This window comes from Pieris rapae, chromosome 16 (assembly GCF_905147795.1).
Source record: "Pieris rapae chromosome 16, ilPieRapa1.1, whole genome shotgun sequence".
NCBI classification, from domain to species: Eukaryota; Metazoa; Arthropoda; class Insecta; order Lepidoptera; family Pieridae; genus Pieris; species Pieris rapae.
In genome coordinates this window covers 10,092,994-10,114,119 of record NC_059524.1, presented here as the reverse complement: position 1 = coordinate 10,114,119, position 21,126 = coordinate 10,092,994, and the positions used below count along the sequence as shown (strand labels likewise).

General features: G+C 43.9%; 5 protein-coding genes across 10 annotated transcripts; 2 read left to right on the top strand and 3 right to left on the bottom strand.

Annotated features, from left to right (window-relative positions):
* Window positions 1-2,809: 2,809 nt before the first annotated feature.
* Window positions 2,810-6,336, top strand: LOC111002984 (lysoplasmalogenase). The gene is made up of 3 exons (XM_022273297.2): window positions 2,810-3,155; window positions 5,153-5,689; window positions 5,757-6,336. Exons 1-3 carry the CDS (start codon window positions 3,048-3,050, stop codon window positions 5,838-5,840), a joined length of 729 nt encoding a protein of 242 aa, XP_022128989.2. The 5' UTR covers window positions 2,810-3,047; the 3' UTR covers window positions 5,841-6,336.
* Window positions 6,337-6,406: 70 nt separating this feature from the next.
* LOC111002985 (charged multivesicular body protein 2a) lies at window positions 6,407-9,307 on the bottom strand. 3 transcript variants are annotated; one of them, XM_045631561.1, is made up of 7 exons: window positions 9,201-9,307; window positions 8,640-8,823; window positions 8,320-8,532; window positions 7,918-8,015; window positions 6,973-7,070; window positions 6,757-6,900; window positions 6,407-6,592 (listed from the first exon to the last, which is right to left on the bottom strand). In XM_045631561.1, exons 2-6 carry the CDS (start codon window positions 8,805-8,807, stop codon window positions 6,782-6,784), a joined length of 696 nt encoding a protein of 231 aa, XP_045487517.1. In that variant the 5' UTR covers window positions 8,808-8,823; window positions 9,201-9,307; the 3' UTR covers window positions 6,407-6,592; window positions 6,757-6,781. The 3 variants fall into 3 exon arrangements, with proteins under 3 accessions (XP_045487517.1, XP_045487516.1, XP_022128991.1); XM_045631560.1 differs by having other exon boundaries at window positions 6,407-6,900; XM_022273299.2 differs by having other exon boundaries at window positions 6,407-6,900; window positions 9,098-9,208.
* An 854-nt stretch (window positions 9,308-10,161) lies between these two features.
* LOC111002980 (replication factor C subunit 2) lies at window positions 10,162-12,167 on the top strand. The gene is made up of 4 exons (XM_022273290.2): window positions 10,162-10,976; window positions 11,195-11,416; window positions 11,585-11,821; window positions 11,896-12,167. Exons 1-4 carry the CDS (start codon window positions 10,608-10,610, stop codon window positions 12,100-12,102), a joined length of 1,035 nt encoding a protein of 344 aa, XP_022128982.2. The 5' UTR covers window positions 10,162-10,607; the 3' UTR covers window positions 12,103-12,167.
* A 167-nt stretch (window positions 12,168-12,334) lies between these two features.
* On the bottom strand, window positions 12,335-14,414 carry LOC111002981 (glucosamine-6-phosphate isomerase 2). Of its 4 annotated transcripts, none has more exons than XM_022273292.2 (3): window positions 14,230-14,414; window positions 12,773-13,566; window positions 12,335-12,675 (listed from the first exon to the last, which is right to left on the bottom strand). In XM_022273292.2, exons 2-3 carry the CDS (start codon window positions 13,538-13,540, stop codon window positions 12,607-12,609), a joined length of 837 nt encoding a protein of 278 aa, XP_022128984.1. In that variant the 5' UTR covers window positions 13,541-13,566; window positions 14,230-14,414; the 3' UTR covers window positions 12,335-12,606. The 4 variants fall into 4 exon arrangements, with proteins under 4 accessions (XP_022128984.1, XP_045487514.1, XP_022128985.1 ...); XM_045631558.1 differs by having other exon boundaries at window positions 12,773-13,559; XM_022273293.2 differs by having other exon boundaries at window positions 12,335-12,446; window positions 12,773-13,546.
* Window positions 14,415-14,527: 113 nt separating this feature from the next.
* On the bottom strand, window positions 14,528-21,017 carry LOC111002991 (E3 ubiquitin-protein ligase TRIM33). Its single transcript, XM_022273312.2, has 16 exons — window positions 20,665-21,017; window positions 20,307-20,562; window positions 20,020-20,136; window positions 19,734-19,848; window positions 18,430-18,544; window positions 18,089-18,348; window positions 17,702-18,009; window positions 17,447-17,619; window positions 16,800-16,911; window positions 16,592-16,720; window positions 16,357-16,512; window positions 16,059-16,207; window positions 15,701-15,978; window positions 15,459-15,627; window positions 15,244-15,375; window positions 14,528-15,180 (listed from the first exon to the last, which is right to left on the bottom strand). Exons 1-16 carry the CDS (start codon window positions 20,812-20,814, stop codon window positions 15,046-15,048), a joined length of 2,754 nt encoding a protein of 917 aa, XP_022129004.2. The 5' UTR covers window positions 20,815-21,017; the 3' UTR covers window positions 14,528-15,045.
* Window positions 21,018-21,126: the final 109 nt, after the last annotated feature.

The following is a 21,126-nucleotide window of genomic DNA, read 5'->3' as shown; positions in this document are numbered from 1 at the left end:
AAATGACATACCGTCATCTTGGCGAAGTCAAATAGTGCTGCCATTTTTAAAACCGTCTAAGATTCGATCTGATATTAAATCATACCGTCCTATAGTCTTGTCATCGGTGATAACAAAAGTTGTTGAACATTTAATTAAAAATCGGCTTGAATGGTATATAGAAAATAATAAATATCTGTCACCAACTCAGTTTGGATTTCGAAAAGGTAAAAGTGTGTGTGACAATTTAGGCATATTAGTCACGGACATTCGTAATGCTTTCTCAAATAAAAAGTCAGTAGTCGCAGCTTTCTTGGATATTAATTCGGCTTATGATAATGTTTTGTTACATATTCTAAAAAGTAAATTAGATAAATTAAAGGTTCCTTATTTTTTAAATAATTTCATTGTAAATCTTCTATCAGAGAGGAAAATTATTTTAGATGTTGGCGGCCCTTACATGCCTAGTAGGCTGGTATGGAAGGGTTTGCCACAAGGGTCTGTGCTGAGTCCTTTATTGTACAATATTTATACACATGACCTAGAAAACTCTATCGGAGATTCAGTTAGTATATTACAATATGCCGATGACTTGGTTATTTATGCCTCTGATAAGTCTGTAAGTAATGCTGAACAACGTGTCTCGTCCTCTTTATCTTTCCTAAAATCTTGGATGGATGCAAATGGCCTAGATCTGTCTCCCTCAAAAAGTACCGTCGTACTTTTCACTAAATCCAGAAATCCTCCCTCACCAACTATAAGATATGATTGCGATAATATATTACCCGTCAATAATCAAGTAAAGTTCTTAGGAGCTATACTTGATTCTAAACTAACAGGTCAACCACACTGCGAATTTGTGGTTGGTAAATGTGAGCGACACTTGAATATGCTGAGATGTCTCAGTGGAGTTTGGTGGGGTGCTCACCCGGCCACATTGAGGTTGGTGTATAATGCTGTCATTAGAAGCGTTCTTGATTTTGGGACCTTTTTCTTAGATCCAGGTAATGTAGCAGGCTTTAGAAAACTAGATCTCATACAGTCTAGGGCTTTGAGGATTGTTTCTGGTGCTATGAAATCGAGCCCGGTTAATGCTCTGCAAATAGAATGTTGTGACCCTCCATTAAACTTAAGGCGTCAATATCTGTCAGATAGATTCATTTTTAGAACTGCCCAGTTCCATAATCATCCCCTCATTTCCAAACTGGAATCTCTTTCTCAAAAATTACCCTCTTCACATAAACCTTTACCTTGTCTATTAAAAAGCTTTCTGAAATTTAAACAATTACAAGCCCCAACTCATTCCTTTTATATCCTTCCCCTATTTAGCTCTTCTTATGATTCTCTACTTCTTTCTCCTGAGATATGCTTTTCTATTGGCATTGAAAAATCTGATTTTAATGCTAATGCAAACTTTAATTCCAATGTCAATATGAAATGGCCTAACTGGCATCAAATGTATACAGATGCTTCTAAACACTCCAATGGGTGTGTTGGTGTTGGAGTGTACCACAAACAGTACAACATAGTTCAGAAAATTAAATTACCTCCAGAATCATCGGTCTTTACCGGTGAATGTTTTGGACTACTAAAAGCTCTTGAATATGTGCTGTGTTTCAAACTCAAAAAAACCGTTGTATTTACCGATTCCTTAAGTGCATTACAGAGCTTAGCAAAATTTTCACTTAAACTAAACCCATTCTTTCATGTTATATTTGAATGTAGGAGAAAGCTGTTGCAATGCCAATTACACAACTATTTAGTATCATTTTGTTGGATACCTAGTCACTGTGGTATCTCTGGAAATGTGAAAGCTGACAGTTTGGCTAACAGTGCTACTGTGACCGGTGACGTATACCCGTACAAGAATTTTGGCCATGATCTTGCTGCTTTGCCCGGCATATATCTCCACAATTCGTGGAATATGTGTTGGGAAAAGAACGGCCGGATTAAGGGTCGTTTCTTGTATGCTATACAGTCTTCCGTTCCCAGGAAGCCGTGGTTTGCCAAATTGTCGCTTGGTAAAACTGCCACTTCTACTATAATCCGTATGCGTCTGGGACATAACAGCCTTCCAGTTCATTTGCACAAACTCGGTATCGTAACTAGTACCGCCTGTGAGTGTGGCGAGAGCTATTCTGACTTGAATCATGTTTTCTTTTCTTGTCCTAAGTATGACCATTCTTCCTTATATACTTCTTTAGTTTCTCTGTCCGTTCCCCTTCCTACCAATATTTATTTACTTCTTCGAGATTTAAATCCCCTTGTATATAGTATTATAAGTATGTTTATTGTAAATAATAACATTAAACTATAATTTTGATTTTTTTCCATTATTAATTATTCTGATTATTTGTAAATTTATGCGCTTTCAATTATTTATGTTATGTCGCGATTGGTTTCCTTAGTTTTTTTCATTATGCATAAACTGTAAATAATTAAAACAACGAATTATAAAAATCCCATACTTGACGCTGGCTAATGCACAAACAGTGTTAGAGCCAAAGGAAAAAAAAAAAAAAAAAAATACGGATGTGAAAAAATATTTTTGAAAGAACGCGCTTCATCTCAATTAATTAATGACAACTTATTATTTTTTGTGCTTTCGCTTCTTTAAATCTTTATTAATAAATGAACGTTTCACAAAAATGTTATTGTTAAACTCAATAATAATATTTTGTATTTAATAAAATACATATTATGTCTATTAATATTGACCAATTAATTATCTGAAACTAAATATTACCTATATATATTGTATATAGAAAATGTTATATATTTATTAACTTTCTTGTCATACATATAATTTAATATGTGCTCAATTCTTGAGTTTCTGAACGTTAGATACACAATTTTTATCCGTACGAATTGAAAAGCCACCTTTAACAATTCGTTAAACAAGAAGTCCTAGTCCAATGTAACTACGTACGATAAATTATGCGCATTTATCTTGGGACCAAAATATTTTCGAATTGCTTGATGCTTCGTGGGGGACGGCCGAGAAACGAATCTAATTGAATGCTTCCAGTTCTGTTTAATTCATCATTGCTATTTATGATAGGACTTACATGAAACAAGTATTGCGTGTTTATTACGCATTAGAAATTGTTCGTTTACGTTGTGTATGGACAAAGAAAATACTGTTGTATAAAGAAATGATAACTCCTTCCGATTTGGTAAGTTTTCTTGTAATACGTTACCGAATATTTTTAATTTTACACATTATGAATAATAACATAATTATATAAATTACAATGGGGGTAGCAAATTAAACTAATAATAATAATAATAGCCTTTATTCAGATACTTACATATTTTATATACATTTAAACAAATTTTTATATTAATCTAAATCTGGTGCATCTGTGTGCCCTTTTTTGGCAAAGGCCTCCTCCAAATCCCGCCATTCCTCTCTACACTGTGCCACTCTCTGCCATGTACCACCTGCCGTTTCTTTAATGTGGTCAATCCACCTTCTCAGTTGTCTCCCTCTTTTGCGCTTGCTGTACCTTGGGCACCAGTTAAGCAGTTTTTTGCTCCACTTTTCTGTACCTCTTGCGATGTGTCCCACCCATTTCCACAACAATGAGATTTTTATGTGTATAATTTAATATAGCTCTTCTAAGATCTGCGTAGAAGGAATCCACATCGGCGTTACTGGCTTGTTCCGTAGGGCAGTAAATCTGTACTATAGACCATTTTGCGTTCGATTGTGGCATTGTAATGTTCAGAATAGCAATTCGTTCAGATATTCCCAAGAACTCCTCGATATTCTTTCGAAGTTCTTTTTTTTATAAGAAATCCGACTCCATATTTGCCTGATGTTTCGCCTTTAAAATAAAATACAAAATTACCATGGTCTTCTATTTCTTCTCCTAGCCTCCGAACTTCGCTAAGGCCTATAATGGACCAGTGAATTTTTTCAATTGCTAATATTAGCTCAGTAAGGCTTTCTTCCTTTCTTAGAGTGAGAGTATTAATTGTTGCAATATACAGGTGCTGATTGTCTTTTTGGCGATTGACTATTTTGAGAGAATTATTTTTTATTTTGGGATTTGAAGGGTAATAGTCTTTTTCCCCCACGGTGACCAGCCGGCTTGGGAGAGGTGGAGGGGGCGCTTGTAATTGTTATTGACATGCTGTATATTCTTCTAGAGCGGGACGTTTTGAGTTTGTTTTTTTTGTCAAGTAGTTGTCTATGTGTTTGTTTTTATATAATTTTTTCGCTGCTTTTCTTGTTGTATCGGCTTCGCAGTTGTCTTCTTTGGACTCTGGTGACGTTGACTGGTTTCTCTTCTTTTTTCCTGGTCTTGACCTTTCAGAGACAGTGTTTGGATTTTTTAAATAAATAATTTTATCGTATTTTAGAATCGCTAGTCTGCCTTTTTCTCGTTCTGTGTTGACTATTATTTGCAACTCCTTGCGTTTGTTAATAATTTCTGGAGGAAAATCTTCTTTAATGTAATAGGGTGATGACTCAAAATTTTTCCTTTGTTTAAGGATTTTTATTTTCAATCCCATCGTTGCTAGTGTGAAGATTATGGGTCTCGTCTTCTCCCCCTTTTTTTAGCAAATTAAACTATTAACGCCTAAAATCAAAATGTAGCCCTGAATTTTTTTTAATTACCTATCTACCAAATATGTACTTAACATGTTTTTCGTTATTATTGATAATATATGTACTTTTGGGTTTACTTAACATGTCAATTAAATGTTATTACCTATATTTTAATAGAGGCTTCATACGTTAAGCAATAAACCGTATAGTCAATAAATAAAATGGCAAAATAATAGGTAGTAAAATATTATATGTTGTGTACGCGTAGGTACGTAATTCTTAAGTATTAATTAGAAGTATAATAATGAATTATCAACAGTTTTGTGCTGTATTATAAAAAAAATACTTTTGAAATACAAATATAATGTAAAATGTAATATAATTTACGCAGACCGTCGTTCCTGTGGATCATCATCGCTGTTGGTTGTTGCTATGCTATGATTATAAAAAATTAAACACCTTGTCATCATATTGTTTTTATTCATGTAAACAACAACATAACTTAAAGAAAAAAACAATATGAGCTTCGCCGAAGAATTTAGGCGGCTACGGTTCTTGACACATTGCGGCCGCGGAACGTCTAAGAAATTGTTTTATGAATAATAATCGATTCAGATGAAGCGCGTGGGCGAGAGCGGGAAGCTGGTGCCGTTCTTCAAGGCTGTGGGTGTTTATTTCACCGTGGGTTGCGGCGCACCGTCGGCGTCCGCGGCGGCGCTGAAATGCGCGCCCGTGGTGTGCCTGCTGGCGTGCGTGGCGACGACGCGGCGCGGGGCGCACGCGAGGCGGGTGGCGGCCGGGCTGGCACTGTCTGCGGCCGGGGACGCGCTGCTCGTGTGGCCGCATCTGTTCGTGGCCGGCATGGCTGCCTTCGCGGCCGCCCACCTCGCCTACATATCCGCCTTCGGGCTGCGCCCGCTGTGCGTGCGCGGCGCCCTGTTGGCCTACGGCGCCACGGCGTTATTCTTGCGTGCGCTGACACCGCCGCCGCCTCTGCGCGCTCTCGTTCCGGCCTACGCGGCACTCCTGGCCACGATGGCGTGGCGCGGCGCAGCCACACCGGGCCCGCAGCGCTACGGGGCGCTGCTGTTCCTGCTGTCCGACGCCATCCTCGGATACGGCCTGTTCGGCGGGTCGGTGCCCTACGAGAAGGTGCGTTAGTTCCGTTCCTCTGCGCCGACGCTTCGCTATCTTTCCGCTGACTAGAGCCCTTCCGCAGGTGCTGGTGATGACGAGCTACTACTCGGGGCAACTGGGCATCGCCCTGAGCGCTCTGCGGCGTCCTCCCGGCGCACGGCACTAGTGATGAATTCGTGCAGCCTCCTGACTGCGATCTTATGGAGTAGACGAGCTGTGATTCATTTAGGTATTTAGAGAGTAAAACGGAGCCAAAGTTCAGATCAATCGAGGTGTTCGGTACTTTAAACCGTTAGTCAATAAGACTGAAAGCGATAGCCTATTTGTCGTACAATATTTACATAGTTTTGTATTTTGTAAAAATCGGTTTATAACTTGTTTACATTCCAATTTTAATGATTTCTAAAATCTATTTTGTCAACGTACTTATATAATGTTATATACTGTGTAAGGATGAAAGAATAGAAATCAGGAAAGCGCAAATCGAGCGCAGTAATACATATCTGTAATTGAGATGATATTCTGTAAGTGTAGATTGTAGTGTAGATCAGCCGAGAGTTCGCCTTTCTTGACGTGTTTCAGGAGAGGTCGAATCGATTAGTTCCTAAGTGTTACAATCTTCCATATTTTTATTAGTTTTATCAATAAACCGTATCCACGAACGCTTTTCTCATTTCAAACATTGTTAAGACAAATGTGAATTGAAGGTGATTTATATAAAACAAATTAAAATAACTTAGTATATATAATATATTTACAAACTTAACAAAGTGTAAGACGCGATGACGAGCGTCGATGTTCTCTGGCGGGTGCGGAGCCGGAGGCCTGACGACTTCTTCCGAAGTGAATTGACGCATCACCGAAGGTTCTGCCAAAAGGGCTAAGTACTTGGAGAGAACCTTTCCTCCCTTTTCTCTTCTGTCATAAATAAAAGGTTAGTACAACTTTTGCATTATTAAAGGCTACACTGACAGTGTCGGTCGTGTCGGCCAGCCGAATGGTTTTTATTTTGGATCGAATAATATTTATTAAGAATGTAAAGCAGAGCAGAGGGGCCGTGTTAAAATGAAGTTTCTTCTCACGTAGAAGACGACGAGCCGAATGACGTCACTCGCGGCGAAGGTTGTCGAGACGCGCCTGAAGCTCGGCGTCGGCGTCGCTCAGAGCTCCGCCCGCCGGACCGCCGCCCGCCGCCGCCGCCGCCGTCGGGCTCGCCGGCGTTTTCGCTGTGACACCGTCTCAGTCGCGTTACTCGTTCACAGACAATTTAACAGGTATATATTGGCGCATGAGCTTACCGGTGACGGCGAGGGAGCCGGTCGCCTGCGGAAGTCCAGAAAGCTGGTCGTTGAGCTGGAGCCCGAGTTCGTCCAGGATCTGCGACACTACAGCATCGCTGTAAATATTGGCCAAACTCATTTTAATGCAAGTACAAATGCGTACTCTATGTCAAAAACAATTTTAAATATTTTGTGAAAAGAACTGGTTCTGCTGTGAGATTTTAAAATTTTTTGGAGGATTAAAATCTGTTAAGTGAATAAACGCAATATTCTTATAAACTTGTTTTCTGAAAGCTTTTTGGTGAATGTCTTGGTAGAATTCCCAATTGTTAGATTTTCTGAGGCTCTATTGATGGTAATTCCCCAATGTCTGTTTCTGCATCGGACAAAGAATAATGTTAGGTCTATTACACAGTATAGGCAGCTATGTGTAAAACTTACCACCTGTATTTACCATTTGACACTGTTCTACCTCAATCATATAAAGTTAATTTTATATTAAACATTATTATGAATGCTGTTGTTTCATGTTATAGCTTTCTTCACTTAAATTTGCAATAAAGTTAAGAGAAAAAACAAGCAAAGCCAGGGCAACTAATATATATATATAACTAATAATAGTTGAGAGCTGTGCTGGATAGTAGGAAATAATATCCCACTTGATTAAATTTTGCCTTGCTATTACAAATAATGGGAAGTAATTTCCCATTGCAAAACCTCGCATTTCCCCCAAATGATGGGACGTGAGTATGACATTCTGATTAAAAATCTGTTTCTTCTTCTGGTAAATAAAGGGGTTATTGCTAAAAGTTCCCTCTTAACACCTCCAATTGCCAGCTATAATGTGCTAGACTAAACTGTTCCTTGGTGGCTGTAATGCCAGTCCACTCTCCTACTCTGCACAACCACGACTTCTTCCTTCTACTAGAGGATAAAACGTAAATCATATAAATATGCATTCACCTTTCCTCTTCATCATCGTCACCCTCCATGGCCTCATCTATGGAGTCATTCATCATCTCCTCCTTCATATCCATTATCTCAGACTGCTTCTCAAACTCCTGTAACATTGAATTGTGACACAAACAAATTGACCTGCAAATAATGGGGAATGTTGTGTGATGTCCTGTAGCCCAACTGTCTATAGCCCATCTGTATGGTTAAGCACACGACAAAGCGGGTTCATCATCTAGTGTAAAGAATTATTTAGTAAGTAAATAGATTTTAGACCTGTCAAAACCTGTTGAAAATTTATCTGTGATTAAATCAGATTGATTTTTAGAATCATACTATAAAAGTAATGCTCAACTAAATAAAATATATCAATTTATCCTACTTCAAGTTCATCATAATCTGTCTGCATACCTGAAGAATTCTCTGTATTTGAGGCACATTTAGTTGTCTGTTCATTGTTGCCATGGCCCGGGTGACACCCCGCATTGCTTGAGCCATACTACTCTGAGACTTTAGTGTCTGTATCTTAAGAGAAACAGCCTGGATATTTGCTTTCATTATCATAAATTTGCGAACATAGCGCCGAGTGCGGACAAGATCTTTTGCCATTATCTTAACAGCATCCTTAAAAAACAACAAATTCAATTTATCTCAAGTACATATAAGTGATATATTCCCATTTAGAGAGAGATGCCCGCGCTTTTTTCCATAAGCTAATTACAAATTGTTACCATTTGGCCTTCCTTAGCTAGTTTTTTTATATCAGCAATCACTTTCTTCTCTTGCTGTTCCATCTTCATACGTTCTCTATCAAGGTCGCGCATGGCTTTGTTCAAAGCGCGTTGGTTTTTACGCAGCATCTCCTCCGGCGTCATTCGGTGTCCAAACAACCACTCCATAACTTCCTTTTTAAAGCTAAAATAGAAAACATTTTATCCACTTATCTTTTTAGATTCAATCTCGTATATTAATAATGAGAAATCGAGCAAAAACCTTTAGTTGTTAACCCATTTTGTATGAAATATTACAGTAAAATCTAATCAGGATATAAAATATAAACTTATGAATCACCTAGTTACAATATTTTTAACAACATTTATAATTTCGTATTTTCACTGGAAAAACGAAATCCTTTATTCTCAATATACTTAAATATCTAAATTCTTAATACTTACGATTTTCTACTTACCGATTAAATATTTGTCAAACCAAAACTAAGTAATTAATACAAAAAATTAGAATTGTGATTGATGAGTGATGACATATAATTTTGCTAAAAGTAAAATATTTACCAGAAGGCAGAAGCCTGAGAAGTGAGCTGTCAGCTGTGAGACGAATCACTAGTTACAGACTACAGTTTGCGACAGGCGATGGCACGCCCTACAGCCGTCAAACCAAATTGTATGGGAATGATCACGTGACAAATAGTGAGTTCGATCTATTACTATAAAAATCCAAGGTGGAAGAGGGGGGTTGAGTGCGTCCGACCGTGCATGACTTACGCTAGCGTAGTCTTCGCGGACTGTGCCCCCTCGTATATCCACCGGTTACAGGTGCTACAGTCGCGTTTCATGAGAATCGCGACCGGCGCACCCTTCTACGTGAGAAACGTCGATCTCCACTATGACCTGGAGCTCCCTACCATAGCCCAATGGATGAAGCTGGCGTCCAAACGCCACTTCGACAAGGCTAAACACCATCCCAACCCATTGGTACGTAAAAGCATCAATTACTACCCCTTCCCGACTAAAAAGGCTCGCAGGAGGCGCAGACACATATTAACGGATCCGGATGATCCAATCACAGTAGCAAACGATAAATTAAAAGCCGCCCGCGCGGCCAGTAATAATAGCAATAAACAGATTAGGGTTAAAAACCGCCTTCACCCGGGAAGGCGAGGACCTTTACTTCGCACTTCGCTCACTCCAGTGAGCTTCCGTCCTGCCCTTCAGGCGATGGACCCCCTCGCGACGGCCCAAGCCGAGGTTCGAGTCTCACAGGAGACGCCCTTGCGCGAGTCGCGGGAACCCCACCCATTCAGGCTGAGCTAAGCTCGCCAAACAGCCCGCGCTGAGCTGTAAAGGCCCTTAAGGCCAACAGCGAGATTCCATTCAAAAAAAAAAAAGGGGGAACATTTACCATTTTATAACTTCAGTTCCAACTATTTCCACGCTTTTCTTAGATTGTCCCTATACGACAGGCGTGCCCATTAAACGAACTTATATCATGTATGACAGAATGGAAGGACATTAATTGCTCCAAAAAGATTAAAATTAAGTTTCTCTGTAGCATATGTTCAACAAAAGTTTACTTTTACTAAATCTGTGATATTCATTGTTGATTGTGTTTTGTGGTGTAAATAGTCGATTTTACGATATTCGAATATTTACTAGGGAGAAATTCAAATATTTTCAGTGGCTTAATATTAATCCAAAGTACTGTTTATCTTAGAGCCTTGCAAATTTATACTTTTACGTGTCTCAATATTTGGTTTTTTGATATATTGTAGGTGTCATACCGTGTCATACGTGCGTTTGATTATTATACTCAAAAGTATAACGCGCGCGCTTACTATTTTTTTAAATTATGCCTTCGGTGCCTCTGTGCACTTAATAACAACGTTTAACAATAATATTAAAATTTGCTTTTCTATCAAATATAACTTGTGAAAATTGAAACATAGTTGTAAAGATTACATTATGAGTGACGACGATGTAACTATAATGGAGGTGGACGAAGTTGAACCTGCGACTTCAAAGTCTGCTACATCAGTGGCGTTGAAAACCGCACAGTTGCCGTGGATAGAAAAGTATCGTCCTCAGAAATTTTCAGACATTGTTGGGAATGAAGATACCGTGTCACGGCTGGCTGTATTTGCAAAGGCCGGAAACGCTCCTAACATTATTATAGCAGGGCCGCCAGGCGTAGGCAAAACCACAACTATTTTATGCTTGGCACGAGCTCTACTCGGAATAGCTTTCAAAGACGCCGTGCTAGAGCTCAATGCATCAAACGACCGCGGGATTGATGTAGTCAGAAATAAAATAAAGATGTTTGCACAACAAAAGGTACAACATACAGCATAGCTCTAACTGAAAAAGTACACTTAGTTTTGTAGATAGAAAATAGTAATTTCTTAATACAGATTTCATTTATTAAATATGAAGGAAACTTGTATTTGACTAAATTTTTTATCTCTATAAAAGGCTATATTCCAATATCTAAGCTGTGTTTAAAACTGTTTGTTAATGTGTTATATGATACAATAATTTTCTCTTTTAATTAGGTCACACTTCCCCCTGGACGACACAAGATAGTCATACTAGATGAGGCAGATAGCATGACTGATGGAGCACAGCAGGCCCTTCGACGGACAATGGAGCTTTATTCAAGCACCACACGGTTTGCTCTAGCTGCTAACAACAGTGAGAAAATTATCGAACCTATACAATCCCGTTGTGCTGTGCTTCGTTACTCTAGGCTCACTGACTCACAGATATTGGCAAAGGTACTGGCTGATAAGTCCTTATCACTATTATTTACTTAATAACCTTAACATAATTTGTATATTTTTAAAGCTTCTTCAGCATTGTTGAGTTAAATGCAACATCATTAGTAAGAATATTGTAAAATTAGATCAGTAACAAGAATGTAATCATTTTTGCATAATGTTAAGGTGGTAGAGGTGTGCGGGAAGGAAGGTCTCTCGTACACCGAGGAAGGGTTGTCGGCCGTGGTGTTCACGGCGCAGGGTGACCTGAGAGCCGCACTCAACAACCTGCAGTCCACGGCGCAGGGCTTCGGCCACGTCAGCCCCGATCACGTGTTCAAGGTGTGCGACGAACCGCACCCGATGCTCATCCGCAATATGCTCGAATCTTGCCTCAAGCGGGACATACACGAGGCCTACAAGGTCAGTCCTCGTCCGCTCCGTACGTACCTTCAAACCGAATCTATTCTCGCTAAATGCCTAATAACGATTCGCAGGTAATAGCGAAGCTGGTGAAACTAGGCTACGCCGCGGAAGACATCGTCGCTAACATTTTCAGAGTAGCCAAGACTTTGGAGGCGCCCGACGACGCCAAGCTGACGCTAATCCGCGAGATAGGGCTGACGCACATGCGAGTGGCCGACGGCCTCGCCTCGCCGCTGCAGCTGGCCGCTCTGCTCGCGCGCATGTGCCACGCCTCTTGAATTTATAAAGAATAGAAGACCAACGACAGAGCAAAAGTAAAGATTAAAGAAAAGAACATTCGGCATGTTGTTATTTTATCTTCTGCCCCTCTTCCCAAGTACACGCTGAGTCTATTTTTATAGGGGGTACCTAAGGCTTCAAAGCTCGCCTTTTATAGGAGATCGTTACCTTATTTCCCAAATTCCTGTGATATTCTTTATATTACAAAAGGAATCGACAAAAAAACACGCATAAGTAAAAATAAATTTATGTCAAAATATAAAAAGTATGATGAGCAGCAGAGTTGCGACGGCGCAGGTCACCGCGTGCCCGCAATCAGCTTGTTGTGCTCCCCCATCAGACTCTGCAAGCACAGGCCAAGCGACCATTACCTCGCAGTAATCTCTGCACTCGGCGCGACTTCCGCTCGTCGGGCCCGCTTATGTACGAACTCTTATTTTAAACTAAGGATAAAGTCGGGCATAGGCGGTCCTGGACCGCGGCGCGACGGGAGGTCGACGGCGTCAATGGATCACCTGCTGCGCCTCCACCGGCACTTCTTCGATCATCTTCTGATGCTCCTCGCTCAGCGCCTGCCACACACACACCCGTCACCTCGCTTACTACTAAAAGCCCTAGGTGATGACTAGCGCAGCTCGCTTCGCATCAAAAGTGACGGAAATGAAGTACCTTGAAATATTTGACGGTCTTGACGCGTAGTTCGAGCGTGGCATCCTCGTCGCACACGAAGAGCGCCTGCGGATGCTGCTGGAAGGCGGACACGGTCCACATGTGGTTGACGCCCTCCTCGATGGCCTTGGACAGGGCCGGCGCCTTGTGAGCTCCCGTGATCAGGATCATCACCTCCTGCGCGTCCATCACCGTGCCGACGCCCACCGTGAGCGCCTTCGAGGGCACCTTGGAGATGTCGTTGTCAAAGAAGCGCTTGTTGGCCTCGAGCGTGTCGTAGGCGAGCGTCTTGACGCGCGTGCGCGACACGAGAGAGGAGCCGGGCTCGTTGAAGGCGATGTGCCCGTCCGGCCCGATGCCACCTACGAACAGGTGCACGCCGCCCGCCTCTTTGATGAGGCGCTCGAAGCGCGCGCACTCGGCCGCCAAGTCGGACGCGTTGCCGTCCAGCACGTGAGCGTGCTCCGGCGCTATGTCCACGTGCTTAAAGAACTCGTTGTACATGTAGTGGTGGTAAGATTCGGGGTGGTCGCGCGGCAGCCCCACGTACTCGTCCATGTTGAAAGTGGTCACGTGCGCGAAAGAGAGACGACCTTCGCGATAGAAGTCGATCAGGCGTCGGTACATCCCGAGAGGCGTGCCGCCCGTGGGCAGCCCCAGCACGAAGCGCCGTCCCGGGCCGGGATTGAATTCCTTGATGCGCTGCATCACGAACCGTGCCGCCCAATCCGCCACCACCGACGCATCCTCTAAGATTATCAGGCGCATTTCGATCTATAGGTAGGTAGGTAGTACTGTAGAAATTAATATAATTCTATAAAACGAGCATTCGTATACTTTTTACTTTGTTACGTGAACATTCAATCAATTTATAAAAAGTTGCTCCAAGTAGCATTTTATCATTGGGAGAGACGGCCTCAGCAAAGAAAACACCGGCTCGGACCATCAGAGCCGTCCACCAGGCAAAACTTGGATAAGCGTCCGTATACTTGTACCACTCAATGGCCTTTTGTAATTTTCTAATATTATTTGGCATTGAGGTCGTAGCAATTTCAGTATATTTTACCAATAATACTTAATAAGAATAATATGCTATAATATACTTTATCAGTTTGTTTGACCTCGCGGGACACTCGAGTGCAGATATTCGTGTCATCGACCTAAACGATTTCAATAAAATTTTTGTTTGCGATTGTCATTCCTCAATAACTATTATTCGTAGGAATTCGATAAGCATTCAGATCAGTTCACTAAGTTTTAGGTTTGTTATTTTCTAAATAACAATATTGAATGATCTCTAGGGTTTTTATTAATATAAAAAAAATAATTTCTAATATTTAGACCTTAAAAAATGAAAAATTTTAAATATACTCAAGATGGAATTCGTAACAAATAAGGTTCAATAGACTTTTTAGCAATGACTGGCGCTAAACGTCCTTCGACGACAGGTCACTAACCTTTAAAAACTGTTCACGTTCCGACCGGATATTTTGTAAGTATAGAAAGCTGCGGCCGACGCGCTCACACCGCTGACCACAATTGCACACTGAATGTATATTTTTATTTGTTTACCTTAACGTCTGATAGTGAAATTAACAAATCAAGAAAACGACTGACAGTCCTCGGTACTCGAGTCGGTCGGCACTCGGCATGGAAGTCGCAGATCGGGCTGTCATTTGCCAATAAAATTGCAGTTTGGGCGCGAAATTCAAACATTTGCTCATTGTAAAACAGAAATTAAAATCAACAATTAAATAGTTTTTTTAAATGTTTTATTTAAATAATAGGTCCTTAATAATAAATGTTATCACGTCGCAGGCGGATGGCATTTACTGTTCTTATATATATATATTGCTGTAGTAGTAGACGAGGGGAGACAATACAATGGAAGGAGGGAATACAATTTTATTTAACATTGACAGTAAAAGCAAAAACATTCAGCTTAAAATAATTGTGCTAGACTTTCTCAACTAGTGAATATAGTTTTTAACCACGCTATGCTATTTAATATAACATTATCGCTAATATCTCTAACACTAACCAGAGACAAATGTTTGGGACGATTGTCTCGGTGGACGATCTCTCAACTAAGACTCGATCGCGAGGCGTAAAACTTTGTTTTACCAAAGTGAGGAAGGAGCGACGCCGGATCATTGCGGCCAGTGAGCTCGGGGAGGCGCGAGGCTCGGCCGCGAGAGAGACTCGAGAGCCCCCGAACGTTCGAAGCGGGTGGGCCCCCGGGGGACGTCCCGGAAGTCCCCCCGAGCCTCGGGTCAGGCGCAGCGCGCGCGTTTCGCCGGCGGCTCACCCTCGCCGCTCCAGAAGGCGTATTCGGGCAGCCACTTGACCAGCTGCGCGTCGAAAAACTCCTCCAGACTCTTGGCGTCCCTGTACAGCTGCGACTCCACCTGCGACGAAAGGCGGGTTACGACGGACTAGGCGAGGCCGGGCGGGGGCGGGAGGGTACGTACGGGGTTGCAGCGGTACACGTTCCGGAAGAGCAGCCTCACGTCGGCCACGAACTGCGCCTCGTGCGTGTAGCGGTCGTCGGCTCGGGGCTGCAGCTTCATGCGGATCACGTCCAGGCACATGGCGCGACCTCCCTGGCGAATGGCGAATGGCGAAGCGGTCGCTTTCGTGATTACCAATTTCGACAAAGCGCTACGTGTCGGGAAACGAAACAAACCTGCGGCTCCCGGAACGGTATCGACTGATCCACCTGGCAGTACAGTTCCAGCGTGATCCTCTCGACGATGCGCCTGCGCCGGCCGCTCAGCTCGCCGGGCGGCGTCGGTCCCTCCTCGGGCAGAGCCGCGAAGTTGACACACAGCAGGCACTGCCACGACTCGGTCTCCCTGCGAACAGTGCGTTGAGCCGAACGAACGAACCGCGGAGCCCGACCGGAGCTCGGCGCGGAGCGGCACTCACTCGGGCAGTTTCTCGACGGCGGGGATGTGGCAATACTGGTGGAAGACTTTGGGGCAGCGGTCGCAGCACATGAGCTCGCCGCCGTCCATGCAAACCGCGCACCAGTCGTCGTTGGGATCCGGGGGCCTGGCGTCCGTGGACGAGTGGACGGGGTCCGGCGACCTACCCGCGCCCTCGGCCACCACTTGCACGCCGTTGGAGTCCAGCTTGGCGATCGTCGCCATCAAGTCTTGCACGGACTCGGCGCACACTTTGTCCAGCTCGGACGAGACGCCGCCCTGAGAAACGGTCTTTGTTATTTGCAATCGACGTTTCGTCTTCCGAAGCGCAGACGTCGAGGGAGAGCAAAGACACTCACGTTGAGGCTGGGACTGGGCGTCTTGGGATTGGTGGAGGAGACGAGAGGCGTGCGCGCGGGCGTAGCGTGGCGCGGACCGAGCGTGATCTTGAACTCGGGCCCGGATGCGGGCGCCGGGGGCCCCGCGCCGGTCACGCCTTCGCCGGACGCTGCAATCAGTCTCATATAGTCCGCGTGTGAAATGAGGAGTCTTAGAGGAAAAAAACAGAATTTTAAGGTTTAGTCCGGGGCGTGGGTGACATGAGCGTGGGTGACAAAGTGAAATCAAACCGAGGTGGAAGCGAAGGGCGCTAATTACCCGAGCCGTGTCCGTGCTGCGGGATGTGCCACTTGGCGCCGGCGGGCGGCGTGTGCGCGGCGAAGGGGGGCGCGGGGGGCGCCGGCGAAGGGGTCCGGGGTCCGCCGCCGCGGCGCCCTCCGCTCGCGAACGCCACGTTGCCGTAGGCGCCCATCACTGCACAAGCGTCGTATCGTTACTCGAATCCGTCGAGGCGGAAACGCAGTGACCGAGGTCGGGCCGGGAGCACACTCACTGTGGTAGGCCTGATGGGCGTGAAGGGCTCGGCCTCCCGCCGCTCCGCCCGTTCCCGCCGCCGCCGCCGCCGACGTCGCGCCGCGTCCCGACGCGTTGAGCAGGCCGCGCAGGTTCAACTCGTTCATACCTGCGTCGGAGCGAAGCGCACTCGTGAACGTTAGGGGACTGAGTCAGTCGGAGTTCGGAAGTTTCCGAGCCGGACGTACCGTGCAAGTGATGCGGGTGCGTAGTGGAGGTGACGTGCGGATGCCGGAGCGGCGTGTGGGGCCTCGAGCGCGCCAGGGGCAGGCCGTAGGCGCCTCCCGCGGCCACGTACGACTGGAACACGACGCACTTCCTCAATCTCACTCTTCCTATTTTTACATCCACATCCTCTTCCTACATACAGCGAAACAACACTTGTGCATCGGAGACAAGTGAGCACAACACAATTATATGTTAAAAGAGAAAATTCACTCGACTCGAAACGGGCTTCACCAGGCTACACGTAGAGTTGTTTAAGGCCTACCATGCCCTCAAAGTCTTGCTTCTCCGATATACCTAATGGAATCATATCTTCCATTTATTTTGCAGTAAATCTAACATTGCATAACGGCCTTACATTACGTCTTGTGGCATTTCGAAATAAGTTTCTCATCATTCATCATCTCACACACAACAATATATCAAGTGACAACAAATATAAATAAAGAATCAGACGCTTCCGGCCACCAGCTCTTAATTCGTTGACCCCACCTACCTGATACCGAGCCATCGTCTGAGACATGAAAGGAATCGAAAATAAGGGATTTTAGAACAATGTCTGAGCTAGCATAATATTTATGAATATATATATTACGTGATAAATGATCACCTGATGCATGGCGACTTGCTGCAGCGCCAAGACCGCGGAGTGAGGCGCGGCCTGGTAAGTCCCGCCAGCCGCGGCCACGGTCGAGGGGGGCGGGGGGGCCGCCGGGGCCCCGGGGCCGGCGCCGCCTCCGTCCACCTTGCCGTCCACGACGATGGCGCCTAGCGTCGACAAGACTGGAACAGGCGAACGCCCGAATAGTCACGAGGCCCTCGGCAGGTTCGCGCCTCGAGGATCACGACTCGCGAGCGGACTTACCCCTGACCAGCTCGGGTAGCTTGTCGAGCTGCAGCGTGATGCGCACGGGGATCTCGGGGTTGGGGATGTCAGCCCGGCGACTCTTGATACGCTGCAGGTGCTGGCACACCGTGCGCTTGCCGTGCAGCACGGCCGTATCGCTGCCCTGCTCGAGCGCGGCGCCGACGAAGCTCAGGCAGTGGTCGGTGATGGCGGCCAGCTGCTCGAGCGCGGCCTGCTTCTCGCCCAGCGTGCGCTGTTTGCCATCGCAGACCTCGTTGAGCCTCAGCACCAGCTGCTTGCCGCGCGTGTTGATGGCGTTGGTCAACCTGCGACACGCCAGTCGGGCTTCAGCCGGCCCGCTCGGGTACAGCCAAAGGGGCAAAGCGGATACGGAGGGGCACTCACTTGACGACGGTCTGCGTGATCTCGTGCACGAGCGCCTTTTTCTTGTCGGCGATGAGCTGTTGGCGGTCGCGGATGACCTTCATTGCGGAACCGAGCAAGACACGCTTGTAGCTGACCTCGGAGACCAGCGCGGCGATGGCGACCCGCGCCTGCGCAGCCATCTCGGTGCTGAACTGGTACTTGTGATCGCGGTGGTGCTGCAGCTGGCAGTCGCGGCACGTCAGGCGGTCGCATGTCTCGCAGAACAGGCCGAGTTTTTCCTGTCACCGAGCGTGTCTTTCAGTCGACCTGAACCAGGCTTGCTGGTAACGACGAAACTTCGCTTCGCCGAGTTCCGTTACCTGGGGATGGTCCCGGCAGTACATGTCTCGGTCGGATCGCGAGCCCTGCGCCGCCTGCAGCTCCGTCACGGCCTCGTCTTTGCTCTTTATCGTGTGGTCCTTTGTTATCTTGAGCCTGGGTCATACAACATATACTGAGCTCTTAAGGCGCGATACATATAATAATTATTTATTTATTTTTCTCCCATATAACATTAACAATAATAAATAATAATACAGTGACGGTATTGGGAGACTGCTTTCCAAACTAGGTAAGAAACTGTGATATGGATAACCAGGCTTCCATTCCATAGCAAGTCATATAGAGTAGTAACAAAATGGAAGTTTGTAAGGGAGTGTGTATGTGAGTGTGTGTGTGTATTTGTGTGTGATAGTGGGGAAGGGTACGCATGTGAGTGTTAAAGAGTGTGTGTGGACATGACTAAGAACATATTATGTGAAAATTATTTTATTACATCTATAAGAATTTCCGTTTCGTCACAGGTTGAACTGTTTGCTATACACATTTTTTTTGTTTTAGGATATATATTCAGAGTTTTGTTAAGTTTGTTATACAAGTAACAGCCCAGAAAAGAGAACGATCGTTGAGAAAAATTAGAAAAAGATGGGGTTGTACAAACGTTATATTTGCGACGTTTGTCCAATATAGCGGTATCAAAGAATAACAGCGAATGTTGTTTAAGAATAGCGTATAAGATAAATAGCTGACGAACTGTCAGTACAGAACAGCTTTTATAAAGTTCATCAGTAGGGAATCGGAATAATATATATGTATTATACATAATATAATGTCAATAGTAAGGTTTTGTAATCCCTGAAGCTGCGGAGGGACAGCAGTGGGGATACACTTTATACTGGCCGGGCAGATATTTATTCAAGAATAATAAAGGTAAAATAAAGAAATTTAGATTTTAGAAAAAAAATAACAATTATGTAAGGAACAAACTTTGGTCTGAAGTCGAAACTCTCTCTCGTCTCGGACTGCGCTAGAGTATATCTAGTCCAATTTAAAAGAAGGCACAACTTTACGCATTTCCCGCTAAAAATACTCCCTTTGTCACTTCTCCTCTCTTTGATTACACTCTTCTTAAAGCTACAGCAAGCATCGGAATACTGTGCGTTAACATATTGAATGACGTTCAGTTTCGCGGTCATCTGGAAGGGAAGGCTAAATTAGCCTCCAAGAAGCTTGGTGTGCTTAGCAACTCTCAAGAAAAAGTACCAGTTCATGAAATGCTTAAAGGCAATATGAGTGTCCTGGAGAGCCTCCCTGAATAGCTCCTATTACAAAAAAAAAAAATGACCTTTGATGTGCCTGCACACAGTTGTCACAGATGAACTCAGCACAGTCCACACAATAGCTGGTGGCGGGTTCTGTGTCCTCACAGCTATTGCACTGTTGTTCACTCCCTCCGGCTCCTAGAGGAAATCCAAATGCAAACTGATAATCTCTATGGGGTTAAAACTGCTTCTTTGAGCTTTCTGGTGTTTACTTATTTGTCAAACTTTTATTGAAAGAGCAATAACTCTGTCAGCACAAACAATTTTAAGTGATAATAAGATTAAATTGAAAAGAAAATCCATTAGTACCAGTGTTGCCGGCATGTTCTACAGAAACCTTCTCAAGAACAAATCTCTGGTCGATCATATTACTGGGTTGACACTGGAGCCTGCAAACTGCACATTGGATTGTGACACGGCCGGCTCCTAATTGAGAAAGCATGAATAAAATTATATAACTACAGTATTGTTAACAGAAAAATAATTTAGAAAACAATTGGAATTCATTCATAAGCATTTACTTTATAGGAAAAATCTTTTTATAAGATACTATCTTACTACTCAAACTAGCTAGGATATACATCATTGTATTTTACCTAAAAAGTCTCTGCTTCCAGCCAGTTTCTCTTCTACTTTAGCTTTAATACATGGCTCACACGCTGAATGGAGACATTCCATTAACTTAGGTATGCCTTCTGTTTGTGCCAGCACAGCATTGCAAAAGACACATTTGGTAGTGAGAAAACTTGTTCGTACTGCTGGAGACACAAGTGAATCGGCCCCCTCCCCACCATCAGCTTTGCCCAATGCATCTGCACCACCACTAGTACCACTACCATCTTGGCAACTCACCTACAATATTTAGACAATTTTATGGATATAAACATATTTTTAAGAACATTTTGTTTTATCCCCATATTATGGTTTAGCATAAATAAGTAAATTCGTTCTTACATTGAGGCGAGAAGACGCCGAGTTATCGGTGAGTTCGTCGAGTACTTCTTCTTTGATAGCAACACCGAGCAGGGGTCCTAGGTCCATAAGTGCTCTCTCAATCTCCTCACCACCATCGCTGCCACCCGGGAATATACTTGAACTCTCCATTAAACTAAACTTGCACTTATCAATATCACTTCTATTCTCATTTTATGTCATTTAGAAAAGTTACGAGCATTTATACAGTGATTATGTTTTACCAACTATGCGCAATAAAATTTAATCCTTTTTGTTTTCATTTACTTTGCTTCGCTTCACACTGCTCAATTCTCATGAAGATTGAAGACACTCATTATTTATTATAGTCTTTGAAGTTTAAAGATGTCTTTCAAACATTTACTTTTACTAGATGCATAAACACAAACCGCAGATGAATAAGTAATATGCTCTGTGGACGCAAACGATAAATCTATGGGCTAT

What these genes read in the sequence shown, in the direction of transcription:
- LOC111002984 (XM_022273297.2), top strand. Translation starts at nt 3,048, where the DNA reads ATGAAACAAGTATTGCGTGTTTATTACGCATTAGAAATTGTTCGTTTA. An exon ending in TGATAACTCCTTCCGATTTG is followed by an intron (nt 3,156 to 5,152) that starts GTAAGTTTTCTT and finishes TAATCGATTCAG; the next exon opens with ATGAAGCGCGTGGGCGAGAG. An exon ending in GGTCGGTGCCCTACGAGAAG is followed by an intron (nt 5,690 to 5,756) that starts GTGCGTTAGTTC and finishes GCCCTTCCGCAG; the next exon opens with GTGCTGGTGATGACGAGCTA.
- LOC111002985 (XM_045631560.1), bottom strand. Translation starts at nt 8,807, where the DNA reads ATGGAGTGGTTGTTTGGACACCGAATGACGCCGGAGGAGATGCTGCGT. An exon ending in TAGCTAAGGAAGGCCAAATG is followed by an intron (nt 8,533 to 8,639) that starts GTAACAATTTGT and finishes TTGTTTTTTAAG; the next exon opens with GATGCTGTTAAGATAATGGC. An exon ending in GACGATGATGAAGAGGAAAG is followed by an intron (nt 7,071 to 7,917) that starts GTGAATGCATAT and finishes CAATATTTACAG; the next exon opens with CGATGCTGTAGTGTCGCAGA.
- LOC111002980 (XM_022273290.2), top strand. Translation starts at nt 10,608, where the DNA reads ATGAGTGACGACGATGTAACTATAATGGAGGTGGACGAAGTTGAACCT. An exon ending in AGATGTTTGCACAACAAAAG is followed by an intron (nt 10,977 to 11,194) that starts GTACAACATACA and finishes TCTTTTAATTAG; the next exon opens with GTCACACTTCCCCCTGGACG. An exon ending in ACATACACGAGGCCTACAAG is followed by an intron (nt 11,822 to 11,895) that starts GTCAGTCCTCGT and finishes AACGATTCGCAG; the next exon opens with GTAATAGCGAAGCTGGTGAA.
- LOC111002981 (XM_022273292.2), bottom strand. Translation starts at nt 13,540, where the DNA reads ATGCGCCTGATAATCTTAGAGGATGCGTCGGTGGTGGCGGATTGGGCG. An exon ending in AGACCGTCAAATATTTCAAG is followed by an intron (nt 12,676 to 12,772) that starts GTACTTCATTTC and finishes TGTGTGTGGCAG; the next exon opens with GCGCTGAGCGAGGAGCATCA.
- LOC111002991 (XM_022273312.2), bottom strand. Translation starts at nt 20,814, where the DNA reads ATGGAGAGTTCAAGTATATTCCCGGGTGGCAGCGATGGTGGTGAGGAG. An exon ending in AGCAAGTCGCCATGCATCAG is followed by an intron (nt 16,912 to 17,446) that starts GTGATCATTTAT and finishes GTCGTGTTCCAG; the next exon opens with TCGTACGTGGCCGCGGGAGG. An exon ending in GCACCCGCATCACTTGCACG is followed by an intron (nt 16,721 to 16,799) that starts GTACGTCCGGCT and finishes GCTCCGACGCAG; the next exon opens with GTATGAACGAGTTGAACCTG.